The following is a 27,906-nucleotide window of genomic DNA, read 5'->3' as shown; positions in this document are numbered from 1 at the left end:
CATCTGCCAGTGGATCCCCAATGCCTAGTGCTCATATTCGGAAGCTCACCTCGCTTGATGGCACCTCGGCATCCCCCGCGAGGACCCTGGGCCCAAAGAAGCAGCGTGACCAAAATGGCCGGACACGACTGGCACGTGCTTGCGCAGCGTCGGAGTTAGATATGGCAATTGCTCGACACGCAGAACGTCCCGAGGATCTCAATGTGGCAGACAATGCGGGCAACACCCCGCTCCAGATTGCCGCTCTGGAGGGCTGCGCACCAATTGTGGGATTCCTTCTCAGCGTGGGCTGTGAAATCGACACCAAGAATATTGACAAGGACACCCCGTTGATTGACGCCGTGGAGAATGGACATTTCGACGTGGTCAAACTTCTCTTGGAGGCTGGAGCGAACCCTCGTACGGTAAACGCAGAAGGGGATGAGCCATACGAGCTGGTTCCGTCAGATTGTGATGAGTACGATGAAATTCGGCGTGTTATCGCAGAAGCCAAAGCCACACCACGAAATGCAGGACGACCAGAAGAACGCAAGGATACTCCGTCGCAGCGTCCTTCTGCCACCAGCCCTCGAGACTCCCCACCGGTACATGGAGCACGGAGCCCTCCACTCTCCAGCGGCCCTTCCACTACTAAACGGAGGACTGTTCGCAGCGAAGCGACCAGAAACGATTTGCTTTGGACAAAACCTACTTCGGAAAATCTCCAAGCGTTTGCTGCGAAAGGTGACATGGCTGGGGTCGTTACTATCCTCAATGTGGGACAGAAGGCGGATCCAGAGTCCATGATTGCAGCCGCCAAGGGTGGTCACGATGAAGTATTGTCTCTAATGCTGGGAATGGGATTTGCAGACCCTGATCCAAACCCTGTCTCCGGCCAGAAGTCGGGATACAACACTCCAATGCTTGCTGCAATCGGTCGTGGTAACTTGGAAGTCATCAAGCTCCTTCTTGACCAGCCAGGTTTCAACCCAACACGTCGTTTGTTTCGGGACAGTACCTATTTCGACCTTTCCCAAGAGCGCAAAGGAGAAAATTGGGAGGACGAATATGGTCTCTTGAGGGAAGCTTTTAATGAATACTCTAGAAGAAAGGCACGCAAACCCGATTTTTCGTCGCTGCGACAGAAAGAGAACAAGCGACCCGCGCGCAGGGAATCACGTTCCCCCGTTTCTCGGTCCAAGAGATCAGCCGGAAGCCCGACGCGCCGGGATTCTACTCTTAAGGAAAAACGACGTGATGGTGTTGCTCATCCTAAAGAAAAATTGACCACTGCTCGTTCCAAGACCTCTCGGAGAGATAGCAGCGACAACGAGACCGATGGACGGTTAGAATCACCGAGGCGAAAACCGCGAACATCATCCACCACGGATGGCGAATTTGGAATCTCTCGCGGAGATGAACAGCGTAAAAGGAGACGACTTATCCCCGGACGACCACCCCAGAGACGGCTCAGCGTGCTTTCATCAGATTCCATGTCTTCTGGGCCGGAAGGCACAAAGTCTTCTGAAGCTGTGCCGTCTAAGCGAGGCCCGACATTGAAGCGCATTCGCTCCAGCGAAAGCCCTCCCCAATCCCGAGATACCACAGACGTTGAAATCCATTCCCCTGAAACGCAAAAGAAAAAGCGTCGCGTTTTATCGGAAGATGGTGCGCCAACCATCACTAACGGAGGCGTCAAGAGAAGCCACGACGTTCCAGCCGATGCATCGAAGTCTCATGCTCCCTCAAGGAGTATCGAGGGAAAGGACAATGATCTGTCTCGTGAACATGGACATGCTGCATCCCAAAAACTAGGTCCAGTCTCGCAAAAGGGTGTTGCTGTTCCTAGAACATCCGGAAATGTTGTAAAAGAAGAACGAGACAGGCGTGACGTTCGTGACTTGGAGGACATACCTATGGAGGACTCGGTCAGCAAAACAAGGAAGACAGAAGCCAAAGCGGAAGACGAACGTCGCCAGGCAGAAAAGATCAAAGCCGAAGAAGAGCGCACTGCAACTGAAAAGCGACATGCTGCCGAAGCGGAACAGGCTCGTCAAGCCAGGGTGGAAGAAGACGAACGTGCTGCTTCCCTTGCCCACGAGAAGGCCGAAGAGGATCGTCAACGAAAAGAGGCCGAGCACCGACGGCTTAAACAAGCAGAAGATGATCGCCAAAAACGACTCGAACATGAACGACTGCGTATGGTCAAAATGCGCAGAGAACAAGAGGAACAGGAACAACGACGTCGAGACGCTCTTCCCAACAGGCTTCGGGTTGCGGCTGATCTGGTTGGGTCTAATGACCCACGGGCAAAAAACCATGCTTGGTTAAAGCGGTTTATGCCCTTAGTCACAGCACAAACAAAGCAGCTCGATCCAAACTGCGAGGCTGGCGTGGCGAACGAGAAATGGATTCCGAACTATCTAGTCGCCCCTTTGCTGGCTACGAACGATCTTCAGCTATCTCAATACGTCAGCTGGGAGAAACGCATCGTGACTCCGACCCAAAAGGGCAATCTCTGGCGTGTCACACGAAGAATGCTGGTTCCAGCGGATGACACCGAGTTAACTGGCTCTATGGGACAGGTCATGCAGAAGGATTGCGCGACACGACCCAAGTACTTCGAAATGGAGCATGTATTTTGGGTTAAGGTAAGATCCCTTCATTTCCCGTGATTTTTAGAAGTTGAATGCTAACATTCTCCAGCTTTCTGACTTCATGGACCTCGTTCCTCATATTCCGCACCTGCACGGACTCAACATCCAGTTTCTCCGGATGCATATTGACACGGAACCCTCAGCCGAAGAGCCAGTGCCCAAATCGCAGCCTAACGGGCATCATGCTTTGGAACCTCCGCATGTTAATGGTCTTTCCGCTGGCACCGGAAACCTACCTAATGGGTTTGGTCACGCACGACCAAGTACATACGTTTAATTCTTTGGCGTTTGCTTTCTTAGGAGTATCTTATTGATGGTGATGGAGCATAGCTTTGCGTGGTGTACAGCTGGATTGCTTTCCTTGATTGTATGACTATGATACCTCTGCTGTTGATGTGATGATGATTATTGGCTAGCGATTATTGGATAGCCTTTGATTCAGGACAATCCATAATATTTGCTATTGATTTGTATGTTTCGTAGTCCTAGCACTCGTACTACCAAAGATAATCACGTGTTGATTACATAAGTAGGGCACACGTTTGCGGCGGGAATTTAGCGAGCGGAAGAAAAATCGCCAGAAAAATAGCTTCGACTCTCCAGCCTACCAGACTCAAAAGCCTCAGCATTGTCCACCACGACTCTTTGAGGAAAATCCGACAATAATCAACACTACAGACAAAATGGTGCGCTACCATGAATCCCTTGAACCCAATTCCAACCAGAAAGGAAACAAACTAACAGAATGAAAACAGTCGGACGGAGAAGAGACCCAATCTAACCCCCCCGTCGCCGCCGACGAGGTCGAGGTCAGCGCTGATGCCGGCACCTCCGGCCAGATGTCCGTCCTCGACGCTCTCAAGGGCGTCCTCCGCATTTCGCTGATCCACGACGGTCTTGCCCGTGGTCTCCGCGAGGCTGCTAAGACCCTTGACCGTCGCGAGGCTCACATGTGTGTGCTCAACGAGGGCTGCGAGGAGGAGGCTTACAAGAAGCTGGTTGTTGCGCTTTGCTCGGAGCACAAGATCCCCTTGATCAAGGTTCCTGATGGAAAGATGCTCGGCGAGTGGGTTGGCCTTTGTATGTCCCCCCTCCGGAGGAGGATTGAGTTCTCCGATATGTGGATTTTTATGGATAAATTTGGCTAACAAAGTTTACAGGCCAGCTCGACCGTGAGGGTAACGCCCGCAAGGTCGTCAACTGCTCTTGCGTTGTCGTCAAGGACTGGGGTGAGGAGTCGCAGGAGCGCTCTGTCCTCCTCAACTACTTCCAGACTGAGCAGTAAGCGCCTCGCTTCCTCGGCGATGACTCGGTGGATTATGATGTGATGTGTTATGGATAAGATGACGGGGTGAATGGGACTGGGATGGATTAGTTTTCAGGCTCGGTTCTGTTTCTATTTTCTTGTCATGTTGGAATGTCTGTAGCCCATCTATCTAACATTGGGTTTGTGCGTGTCATGATGAGTGGCATTGCATGCTTACAAACAATATTTTTTCCACAAACTATTGTTCGAAGTGTTAGAAAGAGTGATCAGTAGATTCTAACGTAAAGTACACTATTTTACCAATCAACCAAATATGTAAAAGAATGGACATATAGCACAGAACACCGATATATGCAAAATGGCTAACTCCAATCCTTGTCAATCCCTGACATGTAATGAACGCCTAAATGTGGACGAAAAGAAAAGATATGTATAAGGTTGTGGTTATCGAAACTGGTACGATGGAAACACCATCTTAGTATCCTCTGGTTTCAAAGATAATTGCTGGTATGGTGAGCTGCCGGGATCATAGTAGAGGCCCTCGATTTGGCCTGTCTCTCGACAGAGGGAGACGTAGTAAAATCCGAAGATCGTGAGGCCCTGGCGGGAATCGGTGGGGGTGATGAAGCAGCGTTCTAGAAGGCATAGTTAGCGTTGAAGATCTTAGGTAGAAGTACGAAAAGGGAATATACCCTTCCAACGCATCAAGATCCACCCCTTGGACAACTCTTCCGTGATCCACTTCCGGCTCACGAGGTTTTTGGTCATTTCTTCGTCTGTGAGGTTTTTGAATGGCTCTAATTCTCGCCAGTATGTGCTGTCGATTTCTGCGTCTGCTTTGAAGTTTTGGGTCTCGAGGGTGTGCTTGTTGAAATCGATGATTTCGCCTTCTAGGAAGGTGACAATGTGTGCGTCCTGAGAAGGAGAAGTCTTGTCGGGAATATTGTAGGCTTCCATTGTCCCGGACAAGGTCATGTCTTCGTGATTGATGTCGTGGATGGTGACTCTGACCGGCCAGTTTTCATCTCTACTATTCCCAAGACTGTACACGGTGTTTGCTAGATATCGACGACCGCTGGTTGTATACACATTTACCCGACCGCTATCTTCGCTGCTACCATTGACAATGATCGGGTCATTCGCAGAGGATTGCGGAGGACTGGATATGCGTTGTGGAAGAAGAGTGCCGGGACCAGTGGCGGCTGCTTTTTGTGACCCCGAGAATACCATTCCTGGTCTTAACCATGAGCAGTGCGCGGGCGGGTGTACTGATCCTGTGTCCAGAATGAAGTCGTCATCATCTAGTGCCCACTGAGTGAACCCTCCCCCGGCAGCAGAGGTAACGCTCTCTTCGAGCGAGCTCGAATCACGCAGACGTTCAAGGTACTTGATCGTCTCTGTTAACCGCGGGCTAGGTGGATTATCTAGATGCATTTGCCGGTGGGCACTGATCCGCGCGCGCAGATCATTGTGTGTAAGTATTCGATGTGTTTCGCGGCTAGTGGGAAGAAATCGATATGCCCTCGGAGCCGGTCCCTGGCGTTCTCGACTCTCTTCCGCATCCCGATCTGCTCGTTCCCGATCAAGAAGATAATTTTGAAGGGTGCGGGTCCGTGAAAAGCGTGGTTGTCGTCTAACAGACTGTAACAGAGCCTCTGCCATCGACGTGGAAGGATCGATTCGATGGCGATCCCCTTCTGCAACGCCTTCTGCAAACGTTCGAGCGATGACTGCATCTCTCTCTCGCTCTCGCGCATGGTGTCTATGCCCAGGTTGGCGATCTGATAACCGGCCAAACCACGACGAAAAGCCTTCTGGTAGCGGATCATAGGCCGGTTCATCTTCCTGCTCATTCTCCTCTGACCCAGGGGCCCATCCATATAGCGACCGTATGTTCGTACTCCGTCCTTCGTAGTTCGGCATATGGTTCGATTCGTCTCGTTGGCGTCGCACGATAGATATCCGGCGGTTAGATTCTGATGTGCGCAATCTTTGTGGACCGTCTACATCCATGGGATCTGGATCAAACTCGGAAATGTTCTGCTGTTGCTGTTGCTGTTGTTGCTGTTGTTGCTGTTGTCGCCGTCGGCGTTGGCGACTTAACGAGGAAGAGTCCGGGGAGGAGCGCACGCGAGACCGGAGAAAACTCACGTTATCATCGTGGGCACCGTTATCGACGGCCGGGGCAGGAAGGTTCGAGATAGGGATCGGGATAGCGCTTGATTGCTGGGACGACAATGACGAGGACGCCGGAGCCGGGGGCGATAGAGCGGGGGTATGTTGCTGCATTTTGCGGAGATGGTCAGGGGCAAGGCACAGAAACGATGTATAAACGCGCAGGCAAACAGAAAAAAAAAAAAAAAAAAGAAAGAAAAAAGAAGTCGCTTAGACAGTAACAGAACAAGGGTATAGGTCTTGAAGCGCCCTTACCGATGGAGAGTTAGCAGGAGGCATGATCTTCTTCTCATACGATGCTTTTCCTGCGGAGGTAAACCAGCGGAGAGGGAGAGCCTGGTGGCGACGAAGACATGCGATGGCGATGGCGATAAATATATGTGATTAGAAATAGGTAGCTGCGGCGATAATTGGTATGAAAGGATGGAAATAGAGAGCGTAGAGGAGTAGAAGAGGATAGAGAAAGATTGAAGAGGAGAAATTCGAAAGATCAGATGAACGGCGGCTGATGGGAAGTGGGCGATTGAACAATTCCTCTCAGCCGGATTGATAATAACAAATACACACCGCAGTCGTGAAAACCATGACTTGAGATGTCGCTAAATTCCTGGTTATATTTGAAATTGGGTATTGCTGCAAAAGAGATGGAGATGGGAAGAATTGGAGTTGAGGCCGAGTGGCAATGCGAGAGTGCGCCAAGAACAGACATGGCCAGAATAGGACGGTTTGAAGCTATTCAAAGTACACTTTCGTCGTTGTATAAGGGACCTGCTATAGCAAAACTATTACATTTTTATGGATAATTCCTATACTTACCATAAATTGACTAGACTCGTCATTATTACTGGACTTTATGCGCGGTGACTATCATCTCCATGACATCCCACGCACCGGGGGATTCTCTACCCTATACGAATACAATGAGAAGACGTCGGTAATTCGGCTGAATACACGCATGAAACGGAGCAACTCCGAAATTCCGCCGGTTCTTCGATATTAATATAGAAAGTACTATATAAGCACCCCAGATTCCTCTTGCCCCGGATCTCATCTCCGTCTCCCCCGCATCACTCATACTACTATACTACTATACTCCAGAGAAAATCCAACATGGCTAAGATCAAGTCCATTGAATACTTCCGTGTCCTCCCCCGATGGCTCTTCGTCAAAGTCACCGATGACGAGGGCCAGTATGGATGGGGCGAGAGTACTCTCGAAGGACACACGGAGGCCATTGAGGGAACCCTCGATTCATTGAGCAAGCGCTTCCAAGGCTATGAAGCAGAGTAAGCCTTAGAGCCAAACTCAATCATGAACAGATACTAATGAACATTAGCGATATCGAACATATCTGGCAAATGGTCTGGCGTCTCGGTTTCTACCGCGGTGGTCCAGTCTTCATGTCCGCCATCTCCGGCATCGATATTGCCCTCTGGGACCTCAAGGGCCGTCGTCTGGGCGTTCCGATCCACCAGCTTCTAGGCGGTAAACTCCGCACAAAAGTCTCCGTCTACTCATGGATAGGCGGGGACCGGCCAGCCGATGTGGAGGTTGCGGGTAAGGCTCGCTTAGCGCAGGGTTTCAAAGCAATTAAGATGAATGCCACCGAGGACATCAACTGGCTGGATTCACCGCACGTGCTGGATACCAGCGTTGAGCGTCTAAAGACGGTTAAAGGCCTGGGCCTGGATGCCGCGCTGGATTTCCACGGGCGTTTACACAAACCAATGGCGAAGCAGTTGGCGAAGGCGCTTGAGCCGCACCGGCCGCTTTTCATTGAGGAGCCATTGCTTTCTGAACACCCTGAGGCGATCAAACAGTTGAGTTCTCAGGTTTCGTGTCCCATTGCTCTGGGTGAACGATTGTATAGCCGTTGGGATGTGAAGCGGTTCCTGGAAGATGCGAGCGTGGATGTGCTGCAGCCGGATATCAGTCACTGTGGAGGTATTTCAGAGATGCGACGGATTGCATCTATGGCGGAGACGTACGATGTTGCTATTGCGCCGCATTGTCCGCTGGGACCTATTGCGTTGGCGGCGTGTATTCAATGCGATCTAAATACGCCGAACTTTGTCATTCAGGAGATGAGTGTTGGTATGCACTATAACCTCGAGGCGGGCGAGTATGATATCACGAGTTATGTGAAGGATGCCACAGTATTCGAGGTCAAGGATGGGTATATTGAGGCGTTGACGGCGCCTGGGTTGGGTATTGAGGTTGATGAGGAGGCGGTGCGGCGTGTTGCGCAGACTACGCAGCCTTGGCCGTGTAAGGAATTCTATGGTCCTGATGGTAGTATCAGGGAATGGTAGGTTTCAGTATAACTATAGTAATCGTGATAAGTTTTGACAAGGGAGAAGTTATGTACTGGGTAATGAATCATGCCTTTCGGGCAGCATTGTGATCATCTGCCCGCTGGAGACATTCCAAGATCAAATTCCAGAAAGCATCCAAGTCCACTCCTCTGGGAATAGCAATTCCCTTGACTTCCGCAGGCTCAGCGATAGAGCGGCCCAGTTCGCCCGTGATGGCCACATCCATCCCATGAAGTCCATCCGTCACAATCTGAATAGAAAACCGTTCTCCACCGTTATCGTCGAACTTTATGACCTTGTCCGGATGCAGGTTTGCAAAGACAGGGTTGAAGTTTGACAAGACCGCCGCAACAGCAAGAGGGTCATGCAATGGTGGTCCTGAGCTTAGGCCAAACACAGTGTCGTAAGTCGCAGCGAAGAAGACAAGGAGATCATGGTAGAGTCGGCGAAGGACAGTGGGGGTCGCTGATGGATCGTCCAATCCGTGAAGGACGCGCGATTGCACGGTGGGAGAAGCAAGGACCTGATGTGTCAGGTCAAGAGCCATGATGGCGGTCTTGGGGGCAATGATGGGGTTGCTGAAGATCGACTGGGAAGCCTCCGGATCACACTATATTGGGGGCGTTAGTGACTGGCGGGAGGGGGCGGTAAGAGCAGTACATACGTAGATGTTGAACTCGGCATATGGTGTTATGTTTCCGATTCTTGTATGCTCCCCCGGCAGCCTGCTCATGGGAGCACTAGTGAATCCATTTCCAATCCCGCCTCCCATTATAGTCAGACCTTGGACATGCTCTGCCACTTCGGGAAATGTCGCAAAAAGAAGGGCGATGTTAGTAAGTGTCCCGGTTGCGACCACCCAAGGGGTCCCTTTTGGCTGTGCGAGAAGTGCATCACGCATAGCAAGTATAGGATTCTTATCTGTAATCGGGGGAACCGTAGCCTTTGGCAAAAGATCCGTCCCGTCGAGGCCAGAATCGCCTAACGGTATCAGGTTAACCCAACGAGTTATGCGAAATAGGATAGACTGAATCCCTACCGTGAATGTTCGGAGCATGGATGGCAGGTCGGCAGAAAGGCTTCTTACTGCCTGGATAGACGGGTATTTCTGGACGGCCAATGGCCTCGAGAATGCTACCGGCGTTGGCCGTAGTGTTCTCCAGAGATGCGTTGCCGTGGATGGTCGTGATGCCCAGGAGATTCAAATGCGGATGATGAGCGGCAATAAGAATTGCAAATGCGTCCTATAGGATATGGTTTTAGGAACCAACCGTATCTTATATGCCATAACGATAAACACTCACATCGTGACCTAGAACGACGCTGTCAGTCCCGCGGTTAGATAGAGGGGAGAAGGGCCCTACGAACCAGGATCGCAGTCCAACCACAGGGGGATTGGGGTAGGTGTTTCTGCCATATTGGAGGTCCTTAATGAGCAGTATTTTCTTTCTGACTTCTTAAAGGAGGGGTGGCCTTTCACTCCTTATGTATGTATGCATTGTGAGGGGAAGTGCTGATAAGCCTTATCGATTGCCAGCCCATAGCCCTATGCCCTAATTACCATATATAGACACCATCGTCATCCTATCCGTCGCGGTTGATCAACTCCAACTCTTTCTTGTCTCAAACATTCCTCACCGTATGTGATTATTTTTTCCGAAAGTTGTTTGCACTACTATGAGATGACAAGCGACTTCCATCGCCCCGGTCTACACCCGCTGTCGCATCTCAAAGCTGGTCCGACAATCTCTAGCTCTAAATCAACAGCCCGACCTGCTTCCTCAACTGCGCAGCCATCTCTTCAGACATCCTCCCGATCGCGTCTTTCAAAGTATAACTCTAGTCACGATGGAAATATAGATACATTCAGCGATAAGGCGACAACAACACTTATCCGTCGCGTTCTTTGTCCTCAGGCGAACAGCTCTTTGTCCCTAGAGGAGTTGCTACCTCCTCTCACGAGCTCCAACGATGTAGACCATCAGCTCTACGCCCTGATCGCTATCATTGTCAAAGAATTCGTTTATTCTTGGTATTCGAAGATCACGTCCGATCAGATTTTTGTCAATGAGCTTCTGCAGGTCATTGCGCATTGTACGCGTGCGCTCGAGCAACGGTTGCGACAGACTGATGTTTCCCAGCTGGTTCTGGATGAGATTCCTGCTCTTATTGAAGCACATATATCTTGTAAGGATAACATTGACTTATTAATTGATTGCTTAGTCTGTAAGGTTTCAATAAACAGAATACTAACTGACGCTTGAAATCTGTAGCATACCGGTTTGCTAAACAACAATCAACCCTTTCTGGGTTGCCAACATCGACTCGCACGATATTTCATGCATTGAACCCACACCCGGGTCTTTCGCCCATTCCAGATCCTGCTCACCCACAGAGTATTGCCGAGCAATGTGAAAATGAATCATCATACCGACGGTTGCTAATGTACGGAACGCTGGCCGTTCTCCTCCCCACAGAAGATCTCGAGAATAGCTGTTTGCGCACCTTGCTAGTTGATATTCTGGCGGATCTCATCTTGGGGAAAGAAGTCAGTGGAAAAATATGCGAGAGATGGTTCTTGTGGGAGACGATTGCAAAACTTGTTGAAGTCAGTCAGCAAGATCCCCGCCATGACGACAAGAGCAAATCTCAGGGACAGCCAGAGGATCGACTGAGAAAATTCGGTTTACTCTCGACTGAGGAAGAAGACTGCGATGTGTCATACATGTCTCAATCGCGAATCTCCATGTGGATCTGGAGTGTCCTTCAGTACGCCTATGTAACCTTTCTTGTTCTACGTTTTATTGCGACGGGACTATTTCGCGTTGCTTCACAACCTCAACCCACTACTTCGCGGGTAACAAAGACCTATCCTCCAAGTGCGACTGCTAGTCCAGTCAATCAGCGTCCAGTACTGGACTTCCGGCTGTTTAGCATGGTCTCGGAACTATTGGCAGTGCCCCAACGAATGCCATGGTTGGGAGGACTTTTGGCGCTTTTTCAACATCTGGTACTGGCGGGTCCAGGGAGATTAGGAGATGCTGACAGCACTCTTGATAGGTGAGTACTTTTTTTGCCAGTGACCCTCCGAATTTGGTCCAGTTCTTCTCAACCAACCATTGCCTCTTCTCTTTATCTCCCTTTCATTCCCCTCGCCCGGCGGTGGAGCAGCGGTACGGTTCGTCATCCGAACCCATGATCTACACAGCGCTGTCAAGTGCGCCCTTTGTCTCCTCCGAGCAAAAAGACATCCCAGACGGCTGCAGGAGATGGCTGCATTGCTCGCATATGGCGTTGGTCACTTGATCTGACTATGACTGCACGGTTCATCCCAGGCGTCAGGGATGTGGACACGCTCATTGGCCATACCGTTTGTGACCGGCGCGTACGGTTATGGTACGGTACTCGTATGGTCAGTAATTTACTGGTCACGATACCAGTAATTACCATTCGGGCTTTCCGTCGTTGTCTTTTCTGCTCCCCGGTTGTGTCGGACAGACCGAACTCCAGTTTGAGCACAAAGATGGGGCCCCTGTCAATCAACCCATTTCGCCTACCTCCAACTTTTTCCGGATTGTCGCTCTTTTTGTCTGTGTGGATAACGCGGTCAAACCTAGCCTGGACCGGCCCTTGCCGTCTCTTTCTCCAGGTTCCCTTTCGCTTTGTCCCCCAGTGCAACTCTCCCTGAGCAAATCTCGCTTCCTGGTCTTCAGGGCTTCGATTGGCGCACAATAGGTGCCCGAAATCCACACACAAAGACGAATAGAAATCCCTCTTTCTCAACCCTGCCACACATACAGACATCCATACGGTCAGCACAGGCCAGGATGATACATAAAATGACTGGCGACGATCACCCACGCATCAGCGGGAAAACGGCCATGCGACTTGCCAAAAATTTCGCCGTGATAGGGCCGAAAATGGCCTTTTCGCACAAACCAGCCAATCAGTGAAATTTCTGCCGTACAGGGCTTTTTGGAGTTCCGGCCTGACCTGAAGCCCCGTCAAGGCTCACTAAACCGTCTTCGGCTATATGCACCACTTCTATTGATGCTTCTTACTCTCGCTATCGCTCTGCCTCCTCTTCTGGCCGAAGAGTCTCCGGGCCATACATAACAAATAATGCGGTCGATCCGCCTGGATTTCGTCATCTCCAGTTATTAGAGAATCCGCTCTCGCCGTTATGATTGGCTTAAAAGTTTGTGGAGGTCTGGCCAAGCAGATCTCATTAGCTTCGCGCTCGCAAAAGATATTTTCTTCGCTCATGCTCGAGTAAGAAAAATGCATGTCGAGCCGCTCTCGCCGTCTCCACCGCTTGGGCTAAAGTACCGCTCTCGATCGATTGACCATACCGTCCCCATTGGCGCAGTTCATTTCACCGTTGATTTACTATTCATATTTTTTTTTTCTTCGCTTGCTAATCCTACCAATGCGCATTAGGTTCCTGTATGAGACCATTCAAGACTATGTGTTGACCCCCGCTCTGTTGCCCCATCTGCTTCTCGCGTCCAGGACGGCGCTTTTCCCAGTAAATGTTCCTGCACCGCAGGGGGCGGAGCCTGATCGAGCAGTCCAACTCCCGTTATCAATGCGTACCCCTACGTCATCTGCAGCAGAGGGCGGCAAAGCCAACATTACTAACAAAGGGTATGCGAATACGTCGTCGGCCGAGAGCGCTGGACCATCAGCACCAGAAATTGCTGCTATCAGGCGACATTGTGCGGTCAATATCTTGGCACTGATTCCGCGGCCAGTTGCGCGACGATTATTTGGTGTTGTGCACAATAGTAGTAATAATAGCAACCATCGTACCATCTGGATCGATGATAACGATCAAATTAACAGCCACGGTTATAATAACGGTTATAGTGGGCACAATAACACTACGAATGACTCGCAGAAGCGGCAAGAGTCAGGGCCAACAGCTGGTGGATCCGATGCTGATCGAGAACACGGGGCAGAAGAAGACGAAGACGCGGTTTTCGTTGCGGCCATTGAGAATGAACTGCTTGATATGTTGGAAGATGAGTACTGTAATAAGCATCTTGTATATTCAATTATTGAAACTGTTCTAGTTAGGCTTGTGCCTGAGTTGGGTGAGCGGTCTGTTGGGGAGTTGCTTGAGGACCGGGGGGTTTGTTTTTCTAATGTTTGATTATGTTAAGATCCTCCATTTATAGACATGTCCATACAACGCATTATTACCTATTCACATTGAGCCATGATCTGTTTTTGCTGCTTAGTAAGCACAGTCGTTCCCTGACGTTGACGCTGGACTAAAGATAGGTCAGATAGCCGGATACCCCCTGTCCCAGCTTGTATTGATATTATCCCAGTGAAATGAATCGACCCGAAAAAGAGAGAACGCTGCACCCTACCAGTCTTTCTCGTCAGCTAGCACGTTTGATGAGGGGGAAGAGCTGAACAATTGGTGATTAAGTTACCCGCTCACATCATCTAGGGCAACGCGGTTCGTGCAACTTATGAGTTTCTCAAAGACACCGACGAACCGATATTTTTAGTATCTCGTAGGACGGAGAACAGAAGAGAGTTGCAACGAATAGCCCTCCAGTTGAATGAGGAACCCTCTAAGCCCATTGCTGGCTGTCCAATTCAGAGCAACATATCAATTGTCGGAGGCGCGAGCTTGATCCTCGACTCTGGACGAGGAGGATCGCAAAGACTTATGAAGATGGCCCGCGACCTAGCCAATGAACGATTTTAAGAGTCGCATGTGACTATTCTCTCAGAGTTGACAGAAGACCACCTTCCTATCATTCGGGGAATCCTCGCCCTGCGAGGAGTGGATAGTATTGACACTGACACTGACACCGGAGTGTGAACTGAGAAACGTCCCTATGCTTCTGGCCACCGGGAGCCATAGGACTCTGATAACAGACGATATTCTGCCTGATCCCTTCAGGTAACATCTGAATTCCCCTCTTCATGATCCGTACAGAAAAGTTGGCGAAGAACAAAGAAATAATGACTTTGCAAGTGAGCTGTGATGTCGCATTCACGGATATTATGGTGATTCTGGAAACTGTCGCACTCATTGCTCCTCGGAAATTCATGCCTGACAAGAGGTCAGGGGTTCTGTTCGGTCAGGTTGATTATCTTGACAGACTAGATGCACAGTGTATACCTCGTATACCTCGCAATTTGCTGACGGCAAAAGGGAGAGGGAGCATCGAGGAGGGGACTTGGGGAGAGGATATTCTGTTTTTAATGATACTTAGATATGGAACTCAAGGTGATTGCCATTCAAGGAGGATGCAGGAGGTTGATGATCGAAAGGCAATCAACGTTCTCGAAGTGCAATTTCATGGTATCATGTCCAAGATTAGCATCATCAGCTGAGGGGTATACTTTCATCATCCTTCAGTCATCAGATGGTTAAAAAGTTGTTTTATAGGTTTTTTTTTTTTTTTTTTTTTTTTTTTACACCTTAGGTACATGAGAACTCGGCAGTCGGTGATGGGTGAAGAGAGTTTGTAGGGCATCAAAATTACCGTTTATGATAGAACCTAAAAATAGAAGTCGAAATTTTAATCACAGATACCTAGCACTAGTAAATATTACGCACTAAAAAGAATCGCCGGAAGCGAATTTAGATGGGTTTAAGGACCGTGGAAATTTCTTTTGAGATTGTGGCGAAGATGGTCTCCACGCCTAATAATGGACCATAAGCAAGTACTATATTCCGTATAGGGGATTGTTATATTGAAATCGCTGTACTCCAGTAGTGCCAGGGGAAAAATCAGGTATCTGCGGGGTGCCCTCGAAGGAATGCATAAGGAATGAAGCTAGCAGGGTACGGTTTATTGGGGCTGGAAATTGGGATGGGGTGCGGTGCTTAGGGCAGGGATCTATCTCATCTCTATTCAAGGAACGTTCGGATCCGGAAGATTATGATTTACTTGAGTAAAGAATTCAATTTAAATAAATCGATATTGATTATGTAGATTAAGTGCTCGCCCTCCATAGTGCTATATCATAATAAGTAGAGTCGGTGGCCGACATGAGGGGCAAAAAAAAAAAAAAAAAAAAAAAAAAAAAAAAAAAAAAAAAAAAAAAAATAGGACAATAAAAACGACACGAGAAAAAGGAATTATTCCTTTCGCTTCGCTTTGCGCTTGCGCTCTCGTTTATCAACATGGACAAACAAGCGGTGTGGAATATAAATTAATATGATGAAATGGAGACAGAGTTTGGGAAAAAAAAATCAAAAAAAAAAAAAAAAAGTAATCCATATCGATCGATCGATTGCTTTTGCTTTCCATTTTCGTCCCATCCAGGGTATCCATCCATATTCCATATCCGTACACGATTACCGGGTCCATAGTCCATCCATGGTTCAAACCCCGAAGCGAAAGTAAAAATGCGATTGAAAATCAACCAAACACAAGAAGAGTAAAATCAAAGAGATTGGAAAGAAAGGACACGTATATGCAAATCAACTCAAAGCAACCCCAATTAACAGGCAGAACGCCGACAGAATGTCAGAATGTCTCAGAAGAACGAATCGAGTATCATATTCGAGTCGTCGTCGCACCGCCGAGTCAGGCCGTTAACCTTCGAGAACATGCAACTGCGCGACGCCCCGTATGTAGTTCCAAACCATACATATAGCATTATCGGCAAGCATGACTCAGTTGCGCGCTTCTGGGAAAATATCGCATTTGCATTAGCACGGGAAGATCGGGTTTCGGACGGTTTTTTCTGCGGTTCCCCGAAAGGCTAATTTCAACGGCTGTCGTTCGTTTTGTTGATTGGTTGTTAACGAGACGGGACTGCGTATGTATAGAAACAGACGTAATAGGAAAATTGAGGAGTGTAAAGTATGGTAAGAAACAGGGTGGAGGGAATGTAACAAACGGAGGGCCTTCGCAGAAGGCGCATGTATATACGCGTACACAGAACAGAACGGGAATGGGGAATAATAAACCGAACCGAACAAAACCAGAAAACATCAAAATGAAAACCAAAACAAACACCAGTAAGCATGAGAAAAAAAAAAAAAAAAATGCAATGTTAGGTACCAGCCCTAAACAAGACCATGGATGCTCCTCTTCCTATTCATTTGGGAGGTCGGATCGTTGTGTTCTTCAATCCGAGTAAATCCGCCAGGAAGCATATGGGACTGGTTCTTAGCCAAGTCCAGTCGCTCCATCAACTTCCCCATAGTAAAATATTCCTGCGCACACAGCCCTGCCGGTTGCTGTTGGAAGTAGTTCATGACCAGTTCCAAAGCCTGACGCGCTTCATCCTGTGTGGGAGACCCAGGAGGGCTGATTGGCGAAACGGTGGCTGACTTGGAAAAGATGGCTGGATAAATTGGTCGAGCCTTGATCTCGGGATGACTACGGTTGCGCTTAACAGTATTTGAATGATCAGGGACAGTGTTGGTGTTGTGGTGCTCTTCGAAAGGCGATTCGAGAATCGGAAGGGACAGCGGATGGGGCTGATGTTGTTCGAGAGGTGATTGTTGGTGTTGCTGCTGCTCGGATATCATGTTGGGGTCAACCGTGCCGAATGGGAACGCTTCGTTCCTTGGTTTGTTGGCATCCGTGGCAGGGGAAAATGGGTCCGACATCAATGATGTTGGGCTAGTCACACCAGGCGAGAGGGAAGAAGCAGTGGTATCCGGGGAAGTTATATTTTTGTTGTTTCTTTGGTATTCTGCCAAATCAGCGAGGCTCTCTGCCAGGTTCGTCTTGATGTTCTCGTGACTCTGAGTGGGAGACAAGGATGTTGGTGAAATGAACCCGGTGGGCGAGGTGGGAGAAATCAGAGTAGGAGACTGCACGGCAGATGCCAACGCGGAGTTGATGCTGAGACGAGATGGACTGGTCGAGTCACTCTTGGCGCTAGCAAAAGAACTCTTTCGAGACTTGGAGCCGAGAATATGCTTTTGCTTGAATTTTTCCAGCCATCGCGTGGTCAAAACCCTCTCTTTCCCATCAGGGCTACCACAGGTGCTTGCGAAGAACATAGCTTTCTCCCGGATTTGCGCATCAGCCAGAGGGAAACCTTGCTTTTGATAGTTGCGAGCCCAGTTAGATAGGGCTTTCTCGATGTCGGGGACTCTCCCTTTGGTGCGCTTAATGGGAGATCGCGTTGTGTCCTCGGCATTCAGATACTTTTCCTTTTGGCGCAATACCTTCGAAACCGTACTTTAACCTAATGTTAGATCATGTGTTTCTTTCTGGTAAGCGGAGATGACTGTACCTTCTTTCCACGCCAAATAAAGCTGGTGATCATGTTAGTCAAAGTCCAATAACAAGAACAAGGTCAAACTTACCTCCAATATCCGTCTGCTTCGCCGTCTTATGCTCCTCATGGTAAAGACACATGCGTCGACGGTCCTCATCCGTAAGCGTCCTCCGCGGCGCAGCACTACTAGTGGACGACTTACGTCCCGACTGCTGAGGCGCAACCTGAGAAACACCAGGAAGCTGAGTATGCGACGGCAGACCAGAATCCGGGAAATGCGATTGCGTTGCGATCAAGCTGGGCCATTGGTGTGACGGGACGGTCAATGGCAGCGAGGCGTAGGGCGGAGGTATTGACAGACCGTAGGACGGGTCCAAGGGCATGATAGGGTGAGAGCCATAGCCCATGCTGTGGAAATCGGGGAGGGTGGGCGAGTGCTGGGAGGAGTTCATATCCCCAACTTCCATCCAAGAGGGAGGGCCGAAGTTGTTGTTGCTGTTGCTGTTATCTGATCCTTGATGGTGGTGATCTGTATCCATTGTTTGTGCTTTTTTATTTTATTTTATTTTATTTTTCCTTTGAAAGAGGTTACCGAGAGAGCTGTGAAGTCGAACAAAGGCTTGGGAACAATCGAGGAGAAAAAGGGGGTTGTTCAAGGCCAGTGGGCAGGATGGGAAAAATATTGATGTAAAGCTTTACGCTGCAGCAGACAGAACAAGATGCATACTCAAGTAAGCAATGAGAGAGAAAAGATGCAGGAAGGAACCCACTGAGTCCACTGATCTTGGAAGGATTGCAGATGGATTGAATCCCGTGAGAATAGTCCACTGCAGCTGAGAGAAAGAGAGAGGGAAAGAGAAGAAGAGTGGAAGAAGGATGTAACTATACAAAAGGGCCTGCAGGAAAAGAAATCGGAGGCAAAGAAAGAAGGGGAGCAAACAGCACGACTCAGCGGGGCGTGCGGTACGTATCTGTATCTGTATGTATCTATACGAGTATATTGTATGATATTATGTATGGATGATCAGAGGCCCAGAAGGGTAATAGAAATAGGCACAAGACACAGGATGAAGGATTGTCTGCAGTCGATGCTTACGGTGTTAAATACATACGGAGATACATACAAAAATACAGAACAGGTATTGTACATGACAGCACGAAACAAGAGGGAGGGAAAAAAAGACAAAATCGAGAGTGAGCAGAAAAAGATGGGCGATACGGGCACCGATTGGTCACGGTGTAGATTGGGAAGAGGGCCGGGGTCTTTTTTAGGTTGGAGAGTTCTAATCCAATCAGAGCGCGAATTTCATACTTGACTGAGATGGACTAGTCTGGTATTATCGGAATCTGTAAGACCCTATCCTAGTACAGTATCAAGAGTGCCCTGTAAAGAGAATGAGACAATGAACGGAATGAATTGGACGGAATTGGGTACAGGCGACTCAATAGTCAATGGATACCCGATCTTAGTGGAGCGGAACCTTGAAAACTCTTCAAAGAGAAAAAAGCAATGAGTCAAGTGAAGCGTTGAGGTCCGAATCTTTTTTATTAGCTACTGAGTGACTCGGGGCTACTGACAGATTCTTCACAAACGAACCAATAAACCCGTTCAAAACGCGATCCTCCGTGGCTGGACAGGGAAAATCTTCAATAAGCCAAGATGTTGTTGGATGGACGGGCGGAGAGCGGATCGATGAACCCGCTGAACCTAAAGGCGCATGACATCCTGATCTAGCCAGCCACAACGGTTGCCGTACTTGTAACCGTACTCTGCACCATGTGAAAGACATCAGGGGAAGGAGAACGGAGGATATCCGTACAGGAATAAATCCAGCATCATGTAGATCTTTGTTTTCCGGGTCCGTTCACGGTATCAGAGATGAGTTTACAATAACCCGGATACGTTGGATCTGATATTGAGCAACAACTACAGAGTACTCTGCAGAATACTTCTACTCAGTACAGAGCATATTCACTGAATACTTGTACATGACCAGAAGACTCACCACTCGTCAGCTGATCTGCATGTACTTTGTAACACAAATGACAGTCGCAAATAGCCTCCAGCCAATCATAACCCCCACCATGATTTCATTTTCGTTTTTGTTACATTGGCATAGAGACAAATCACCAATCATCGCCTAGAAGAGGCTATAACTGTAATACATAGCGATAAAAATACAAAGGCTAGAGAAGCTAGGACCTCCGGGTACCAGTACCCACCCCACTTGCGCAGACCCCACCGAGCGGCCCACAAGCACGGCCCGGCACCCTAACCCAGTCATAGTCTGTATGTACGTACAAGTCCGGTTAATATCGAGAAAGGAGAGATTTACTTTGACTCTGTCCGCAACCTAAGCAGATCGGATTTAGGGGTTTGATTGGTTGGGGGGGGGGGGGGGGTTACACTTCATTTGAAGTGTTCTGTATGTGGAAGGAGTTTGTCCGAGTCCTCCTGTTTTGAGTAGGAGCTCTGCTTCTCTACTCTTACATACTTCTAGTCAAGCAAAGAGAGTATTTATTGCGATGCGCATACTCGAGATACTCGAGCTACTCTGTACCCTGCACGCCCATCATGCATGTACAGCCTTACTCAAAATAACACTAGTACTAGTCGGGTAATACACGAAAACGTGATCGCCCCGCTGTTCGGACTGCCACGAGGCCCTCTGGCGTATTACGTATCTAAAACTTACTGACCAGATATCAAGATGGTATGATTTGTTTCAATTGATCGACTAGAGTTGAGAACTTCTGGGCTGCTTTGTAGTTGATTGATAAGAACACGGAGGTTAAAAAGAATGAAAAGAGAAAAGCAAGCATCAGGAGCGGAATCGTAAGAAAAAATAGCTGTCTTATCCGCCGGGAGCGCCAGAAGGAAGAATATCGGATGATGCACTTTTTTTTTTCTCATCCTTGCCCCATTAATTGACATGATCAATCTTTTTTCTCTTCAAAATGACATCGACAATCGAGGATCCCTTCCTATTTACAACTGAAAAAAAAAAAAAATGGAGGTTGCCGTCCACTCCATATCAGAACCGCACTGTTTCCGCCCTCTCGATGTATTCCAAATCCACCATACGCAATGCAAATGCAAATACCAATTCCCCAGACAAGTAGGTCCACAGAGCGCAGAACCACAAGTATGTAGTACAGAAATACCGCATTTGGCATTCATTCAAGCACAGCTGTCAGGTACGCCAGGCTTACTTCTTAATCTTTCTTTGAGATTGGGTAGACTGGTATGCATAGTCACGTCGGTCACCGGTTAGGGTAAAATAGCCATGTACCCTGCTCTGCTCTGTATCAGCAGAGTATCAGGTTTGTTGCAATTCAGCATTGCTTCTTCTGTCGGCAGTCTCGGACTTGCAACATTCATCTACCACCTTCCTTTTCTACACATTGACGGACATGAATAATAGAATCAAACTGTGAACAACAAGAAAACAGATCACGATATCCGGACAGATTAGCCCCGTCTCAATCTTGAGACACTGCAGAGTGAATCTCAAATCGAGTACCCGTACCATACGCACACCGTACCCGTACTTAGTGACGTTTTGTGATGAAGATTCGGTGGCACTGTGCGCATGGTGGTGTTTGCTGGACGATCTTCGCAGAGCTGTCCATACTGCCGATGCGTATAGTCACGGGTATGCCGAAAAAGAAAGTTTTTTCAAATCTCTTAGCCGGAAAACTAACAGTAGTATATAGCACTAATTAAGCGAATTACAGTGACTAGAGCTCTGAAGAGCAAAGGCCGAGGACGGAGGAGATAAATACACACAAATAGTAGTAAAATAACCAAGTAAGCACTATGATCGCATCTGCAGCAGCCGACTCCATAAATGGCAATGCAATTTCGCAAGCACCCGGCATCGGTGCCATAACAGTCACCTGACACGACTCAGAATTTTCATAATTCCAAGTCTGCAGGGCTCTGGGGGGAATTTCTTATGGAAAGTAAAATCTGATTGATCGATTTCGACTTAATATATTAGTGCGTGTTATTATATTACATCAAGCATGGTTTGGTATAGGTCAATGGAGGTGCATTTGCATTGCAGTGCATTGCATTAATCCAAGTAAAGAGGCTGTGCATTAGCATAATACAACTTGTATTCATACGAGACGAGTACATACTCACCAGGATCACTACCAGTACATGTACTTGTACAAGTATAGGAACTCCGTACGATTATCCTTCGGGTAGATCGGCGTATTGCGGATGATGCTCAGTGATATCTCCGCACAGCTCCGTCCGTACAGTAACATGTAACTACTCGTACGGTACTGGTACAAGTACTTACAAGTATTGGTGCATACTAATTACACGCTGGTACTAGAACAAGTACTGTCTATTAAGAATAGGATCATCTAGATAACCTACTAAACCGCCAATAGTCCACTTCCTGACAGCTCTCAAGCCCGCATAGGCCGCTTCTTAATGATGCGCTGTGTTAATCAAGGCAGTTCTGGTTAGGCCAGGCCATTGATCTTTTACAAGGACTTACTCGGGCGAGCTAGGATTCGGTTCGATCAAGGGAGTTATGCCATGTTATCATTGACCTCCTAGTTGACCCTGCTGCTTTTCTGCATAGATATAACTACTAATAGTACCAAGTACTACAACCTATCAAGTATCACTACCACTGGCAAGCCGTGTATTACACAAGGATTACACAAATCCAATCGCGTCCTCGATCCTCGCACAGGTTTCGAGTATTCTAGGTGTTATTGCAATATGGACGCCCAGGGCACGACGTCCGGACTTGCCCCGAATCCGGATCGAGAAATCGAAACCTACGCGTCAGGATCAGACATGCCAATACAACCGTTAGTGATGGACCTGGTCTAGATTTAGGGCCCCTTTCTTTTTCTCCCTATTTTTGCGTGGACGAGGCTGAGTTCTGGATAAGGAGGGATTGTACGGAGTACGAAGTAGAGGATGAGTCCGATTGACTTTCAGAACTTTTGTTTCTCGTTTTCGTTTGGAAGCTATATATGGAAATAGAAGTCATTCGGTTCTTCAGATGACCTCAAAAGGAAAACACGCCAGTCCCTCAGACAAAAAATGGGACGTTACGAATAAAAAGACGACTGGACATAAGTACATACTAACTCATCATCATTTCAAATCATCCCTATCCCGAACAAGTAACATGCAATACCAGCTTGTTACTGGCTGCATAGATAACTCTCCCTGTTCCCCTCTCATCAAACTCTATCGCATATTTTTCTCGCCGAGATCAATCGCACAAGAGCCGGGCCTGCTGGGTGCTGGGGTTGGTAGAAGAATAAATCCCGCGAGACACACCAGCACGGGTTCCCGGAGAATCTCCCTAGAGCGCGATTGGCCCGCGGCTCTCTCCGGGCTTTGAAAGGTCGATTTCGGGGTCTCCCTTTACCGCTTGATAATCGACACTGTGGTCAGTTAGTATCGTCTCTCTTTAGTTCTCATGCATGGGGTTACCCACCAATATCTTCATCAGCGAGCTCGTGCGTAAGTCCGACACGCTGCGGTTGGTGCTTGACTGAGCGTCCGTACACAATAGCTTGCTTGAACTGTTCCTTGATCGACCGATGAATGGAATTACACTAGCACGTAGTCAGTATTACTCATCACGGAATTCATAAACCGCAATATACGTACGAAATCTTCCACCGTGCAAGCATTGGCCCGAAGCACAACGGGTGCTGTGTAATCCGGCGCCTTGCCCTTGGGCTTAGTGTAAATTCTCCGCAGGTTGAGCTTCTCCCACATCTGTTCCAACAATTCATCGACGTTCCAGCCGTGCTCGGAACTGATGGGGCAGGCGTTCGGAATACGGTAAAGAAGGTCCAGCTCCTCGATCGTGATGGAGTCAATCTTGTTCAACGCATAAATGACGGGGATGTAGCTTCGGCTCTTGGCTTCCAGGATGTCAATCAGGTCGTCAATGGTGGCGTCGCAACGAATAGAAATATCGGCCGAAGAAATCTTATATTCGTTCATGACAGCTTTGATTTCCTGTGAGCGCGCGAATTAGCCGCTGCAAAACCCGCAAAACCCGCAAGAGATGCGCCACTTACGTCGTGATCGATATGGGTCAAGGGAACGGTGCTCGTGATGGCGATACCACCCTTGTCCTTCTTTTTGAAAACGATGTTGGGAGGTTGCTTGTTGATACGGATGCCGAACCCTTCCAATTCGTTTTCAATAACCTTCTTGTCGACCAAAGGCTTGTTGACATCGAGGACGATGAAGATTAGGTTGCACGTCTTCGACACCGCAATAACCTGACGACCACGACCTTTACCATCCTTGGCACCCTGAATAATACCCGGAAGATCGAGAATCTGAATCTTGGCGCCGTTGTACATCACTTGTCCGGGCACGGTGGTCAAAGTTGTGAATTCATAGGCAGCAGCTTCAAAGCCTAGTCAGCTAACCCTACTTTCACTTAGAAAGTACTGTTGTTTCACACGAACCTTCGGAATGCTGGCCTGTTAATCTACTCATCAGAGTACTCTTTCCGACGGACGGGAAACCAATGAAACCACTGTCCAAGTCAATACCGTTCGTTCGACTAACGCGGGAATTCAAGAAATGACGTACACACTCGCGACACCGGTACGGGCAACATCGAAACCAGCTGAACATGGCGCCCGTTAGCACATGATATCAAATATGCACGATGGGAAAGCACGTACCGCCACCTCCACCACCGCCCCCGGACGGGGTCAAAAGTTCTCTCTTTAGCTTCGCCAGCTTAGCCTTCAGCTGTCCTATACCATCCCGTCAGTTAAAATCCGGTTTTGCTCCTTTTCATCTGTGCGCGCATACCCAAGTGGAAGGAGGTGTTCTTGTTCTTCTGAGTCCGAGCCATCTGCATGATGATTATCAGTATGCAAATTCTTGTGCGCGCAAGGGTCGAACCGATTTAGCACGAACCTCGTCCTCGATTTGCTTGATCTATAGGTGAACATGGTGTTAGTCAAATTCGTTTTGCAATTGCTTTTCAACATTCGGGCGACTGAAAAAAAAAAAAGGGACGATGTAAAAAAGCGTGAGCAACCTACCTTATCCACGGTGGTCGACATCTTGACGGTAAGATACGAGGGTCACCCTCTGTCTCTTGTATAAAAAAAAGCGATAAATCTGAGGTCTTCAAGAAGCTGGCTTGCAATGCTGCGCAGAACCCGTACGTCAGTTTTCAAAAAGGATAGGATATGGAGACTTTGATTGTGGCCGCCACTTTCATTCGCCGGTTTAGTCAGGCGGAGTGGCGTGCATGCCTTGTCGCCTTAGGCGACATTAGGCACCTTATCGCTTATCTTCGGATGGCGTGCGAAGTCGCCGTTCTCTCCTGAAGACGCCGACCCGACCGGACTTTTGCGATAGATATAGTACTTGCTGCTACATATCCTACATTCTTTTATCTGTATACTATCAGATGTACCTACACCGCATCCATTTGTCTGTATTACTACCGAGGAAGGACCGGTGTGACGTATGTGCAATTCGATACTCGATATAAAGCGCAATTGACCTTGTGGTCTGGTTCTTCGCAGTCCTTCTTTCTTTCCGTCCTTCTGCTCGATATACCCCAGACCGCGTTTATCGGCGATCTCAGTCCTAAAGTACTACTCTATTGATAACCATAAATACCTCGAACATCTATACCACCTTGTGTGAAACAACCGAACCTACCAAATATCCACAGAAAACGTTATCGTCTATCAATATGCCCTACATCAGCAACGGATCAGCCTCTCCTCCGGCCATCCCAAACCAGAACCCTACTCCTCCCCCAGACACTGCTTTCGAGAAGCTCGTCCACGATCTTAGCGCCGCATTAGGGCCAAGCTCGGGGCTTGATTCGGATGACGTCGACCCACTCGATATCCAGCGCCTGATGGAGGGTTATATCTCTAATTCAGAGGAATGGGCGCAATATGCACTGGGGGATAGTAGTCGGCCGTATACAAGGAACCTCATTGACGAGGGGAATGGGAAGAGTAACTTGGTGAGTGGCGCTTGACGACCCAAAAACCAGGTAGTTGGGTCAGCTGTACCGTTGGATCACATGCTAATGCGTCGCTCTTGCCAGCTTATCTTAGTTTGGAGTCCTGGGAAGAGCAGCGTGATCCACGATCATGCCAATGCACACTGCGTCATGAAGGTAGGTATTGCATGTTGAAGTCGAAGCACCGCGGCCTAACTGACTTGTGCAGATCCTCAAAGGCACCCTCCAAGAGACCCTCTATTCATGGCCAGATCAAGAGAAGGTCGAGCATGGACAAGTATCGCCTCCACAGGTGAGGAGGGAGACTCTTTATGGCAGAGACCAGGTCACCTACATGTCTGATGAAGTACGTATCCCTGCAGTACTGGTATCTCAAATGGGAAACTAACTCTTGCCCAGTTGGGTCTTCACAAAATCTCCAACCCTGATCCGAACAACTTTGCCGTCTCATTACACTGTAGGTATTGCCTCATCTTTCATCCTTTGTCCGGTACTGATAGTTACAGTATATACACCACCTTATGCTGCTTTACACGGTTGCTCCATCTTTGACGAGAAAACCGGCAAAGCAAAGCATATCAACCAGAACAATTTCTACTCGGTACGAGGAGTGCGAAGTTAAATGGCCTTGTCGCCTAACGATGTGATACGATGGCGACTCAACATAGCTTCATGGACATGATTGGGAAACAGAAGATTACGCCGTAACGAATTTTGTTTGCTATGCTTGGCGACTATTCATATGCTTTTGCTTATCCCTTGAACGGTATAGTCACAGTTCAAGTACAAGCAGTTCTGTTATATGCATTATTCTTAATAGTTAGTTTTGTCTAGAATGGATACCCACCTTATCAATTCTTATACATTCTTTGCCAAGGCCGTGCTTGACTAGTCACATCATGTTTTTTTCTATATCTGCGTTTTCCCGAAACAATCGTTTGCACGTCTCTGGTTCTAGGATCAGACAGATTCACTGCAGTAACATTACTGGGGCACAGGTATCGCCGTCTTCTTCGTCCCATATCCTGTGTTTTGTGGTTTTATTGAACGTTCCAATAAGGTCACCTGACTGCCTCTATATATATACCTTTTACTTTATTGATTCCCTCTCATGGTCAACCACTCCACTATATTATGTTTTATACTGAAGCACCCATTTTCCAAACAGAACAACTACTCGGAGCTTCAATAATTATGGGCCCAATATATATAGTTGATCACCATGAGTGGCCATAGCACAGAAGAGTCTCAGTAAACCCTGTCCCTCCTTATTCTACCTGTTTGAACTTTCGAATTAACAGTTTTTGTCTCTAGTGAAATTCCCCCCTCGCTATACATTTTCCCGCTGAAACGAGACTACCTACCTAAAGCCAATTTGGCTTACCGACGTTCTGAACACGAGAACGCCTCAACGGCGAACAACGATGGTGGGACTATCCTACATTTGTGGGCTTGATGTATACACGGTCTATATACAAGAGAATAATCTTCGCGGTGCGTGTTGGGATCTGTCTTGGGCCATTCGGCTAGGGCTGGTAAGAATGTGGCCCTCAAGTTCAATCGACTTGGGAATAGGTCTAACGTCATAACACCGCTGCTTTTATCAAGTGATTCGTATGTATATCATCCCCCAAAGCAGCAAGTGATCTTTTTTTTTTTTTTGGAACCAGGTGACGACCTGAGACTCCCAAGGCTTCGCCATCGCTCAAAGCATACTCTGCACGATCTTATGCCCGGCAAAGTGACCACACACAGACATGGGCTTCCCAAGACTAATAACCACAATCTGCTTTCTGCGCCGCGCGCAGGTTTGTCATTCTTTGAGATATTTCTATAAGAAATCGCTAATTAATAGTACAGGCCATCACAACTTCTACCTTGAAAGAATACCGATCGTTATTCGATACGAGTAACGCATGAGTATACTATGCATCTACCTCTACTGCAGTCTGAAAGCTTGGTTGAAGTGACAGAAAACCCGAAACCACGCATGGAAGTAGCTGTCATTACCAACATCAGCTACCAGAAAACGGGCTATTATGATCTTGAGCACCCGGCTTGGTGTCTCCAATAGATCCGTAACGACATTCGATGACTAATAACCAAAACTGTCGCCCTGCATCGACACCTACACATCCCTTTGTTTCGCAGGCCATGGGGAGACACCTTATGATTTAGAACCGAAACCCTTGAAAGATTTGTATAAACATGTAACGTTTTGTGTACCCTCACGAGTCGAACACGCGAATTGAAGGATGGTATCAGACAACTAGAGTTGTCGCCTT

General features: G+C 48.1%; 8 protein-coding genes across 8 annotated transcripts; 4 read left to right on the top strand and 4 right to left on the bottom strand.

The window, feature by feature from the left end:
- The first annotated feature begins 3,085 nt into the window (after nt 1–3,085).
- On the top strand, nt 3,086–4,244 carry EURHEDRAFT_86345 (40S ribosomal protein eS12). The gene is made up of 4 exons (XM_040787675.1): nt 3,086–3,106; nt 3,170–3,322; nt 3,392–3,716; nt 3,797–4,244. Exons 2-4 carry the CDS (start codon nt 3,320–3,322, stop codon nt 3,919–3,921), a joined length of 453 nt encoding a protein of 150 aa, XP_040638044.1. The 5' UTR covers nt 3,086–3,106; nt 3,170–3,319; the 3' UTR covers nt 3,922–4,244.
- EURHEDRAFT_86324 (uncharacterized protein) lies at nt 4,066–6,462 on the bottom strand. Its single transcript, XM_040787674.1, has 3 exons — nt 6,334–6,462; nt 4,596–6,186; nt 4,066–4,538 (listed from the first exon to the last, which is right to left on the bottom strand). The coding sequence occupies exons 1-3, from the start codon at nt 6,355–6,357 to the stop codon at nt 4,348–4,350; spliced, it is 1,806 nt and encodes a 601-aa protein (XP_040638043.1). The 5' UTR covers nt 6,358–6,462; the 3' UTR covers nt 4,066–4,347.
- Nucleotides 6,463–7,188: 726 nt separating this feature from the next.
- EURHEDRAFT_523815 (mandelate racemase/muconate lactonizing enzyme family protein) lies at nt 7,189–8,390 on the top strand (the record flags this gene model as incomplete). The annotated part of the gene is made up of 2 exons (XM_040786905.1): nt 7,189–7,364; nt 7,415–8,390. The coding sequence occupies 2 exons, from the start codon at nt 7,189–7,191 to the stop codon at nt 8,388–8,390; spliced, it is 1,152 nt and encodes a 383-aa protein (XP_040638042.1).
- A 67-nt stretch (nt 8,391–8,457) lies between these two features.
- EURHEDRAFT_403322 (uridine-cytidine N-ribohydrolase) lies at nt 8,458–9,810 on the bottom strand (the record flags this gene model as incomplete). The annotated part of the gene is made up of 5 exons (XM_040780208.1): nt 8,458–9,003; nt 9,058–9,374; nt 9,481–9,637; nt 9,698–9,705; nt 9,762–9,810. The coding sequence occupies 5 exons, from the start codon at nt 9,808–9,810 to the stop codon at nt 8,458–8,460; spliced, it is 1,077 nt and encodes a 358-aa protein (XP_040638041.1).
- A 265-nt stretch (nt 9,811–10,075) lies between these two features.
- On the top strand, nt 10,076–13,548 carry EURHEDRAFT_457595 (PXA domain-containing protein; the record flags this gene model as incomplete). Its single annotated transcript, XM_040784442.1, has 4 exons — nt 10,076–10,580; nt 10,667–11,453; nt 12,834–13,243; nt 13,304–13,548. 4 exons carry the CDS (start codon nt 10,076–10,078, stop codon nt 13,546–13,548), a joined length of 1,947 nt encoding a protein of 648 aa, XP_040638040.1.
- A 2,892-nt stretch (nt 13,549–16,440) lies between these two features.
- On the bottom strand, nt 16,441–18,148 carry EURHEDRAFT_458005 (uncharacterized protein; the record flags this gene model as incomplete). Its single annotated transcript, XM_040784470.1, has 3 exons — nt 16,441–17,569; nt 17,625–17,646; nt 17,698–18,148. 3 exons carry the CDS (start codon nt 18,146–18,148, stop codon nt 16,441–16,443), a joined length of 1,602 nt encoding a protein of 533 aa, XP_040638039.1.
- A 4,868-nt stretch (nt 18,149–23,016) lies between these two features.
- On the bottom strand, nt 23,017–24,695 carry EURHEDRAFT_515928 (GTP-binding protein RBG1; the record flags this gene model as incomplete). The annotated part of the gene is made up of 10 exons (XM_040786428.1): nt 23,017–23,036; nt 23,090–23,210; nt 23,266–23,622; nt 23,685–24,022; nt 24,084–24,154; nt 24,211–24,247; nt 24,306–24,380; nt 24,439–24,481; nt 24,547–24,567; nt 24,675–24,695. 10 exons carry the CDS (start codon nt 24,693–24,695, stop codon nt 23,017–23,019), a joined length of 1,104 nt encoding a protein of 367 aa, XP_040638038.1.
- Nucleotides 24,696–25,339: 644 nt separating this feature from the next.
- Nucleotides 25,340–26,243, top strand: EURHEDRAFT_457909 (putative cysteine dioxygenase Cdo1; the record flags this gene model as incomplete). The annotated part of the gene is made up of 5 exons (XM_040784464.1): nt 25,340–25,621; nt 25,706–25,777; nt 25,830–25,967; nt 26,021–26,078; nt 26,128–26,243. 5 exons carry the CDS (start codon nt 25,340–25,342, stop codon nt 26,241–26,243), a joined length of 666 nt encoding a protein of 221 aa, XP_040638037.1.
- Nucleotides 26,244–27,906: the final 1,663 nt, after the last annotated feature.

Source organism: Aspergillus ruber (assembly GCF_000600275.1).
Source record: "Aspergillus ruber CBS 135680 unplaced genomic scaffold scaffold00016, whole genome shotgun sequence".
Classification (NCBI taxonomy): domain Eukaryota; kingdom Fungi; phylum Ascomycota; class Eurotiomycetes; order Eurotiales; family Aspergillaceae; genus Aspergillus; species Aspergillus ruber.
This window is presented reverse-complemented; position numbering and strand designations above follow the sequence as displayed.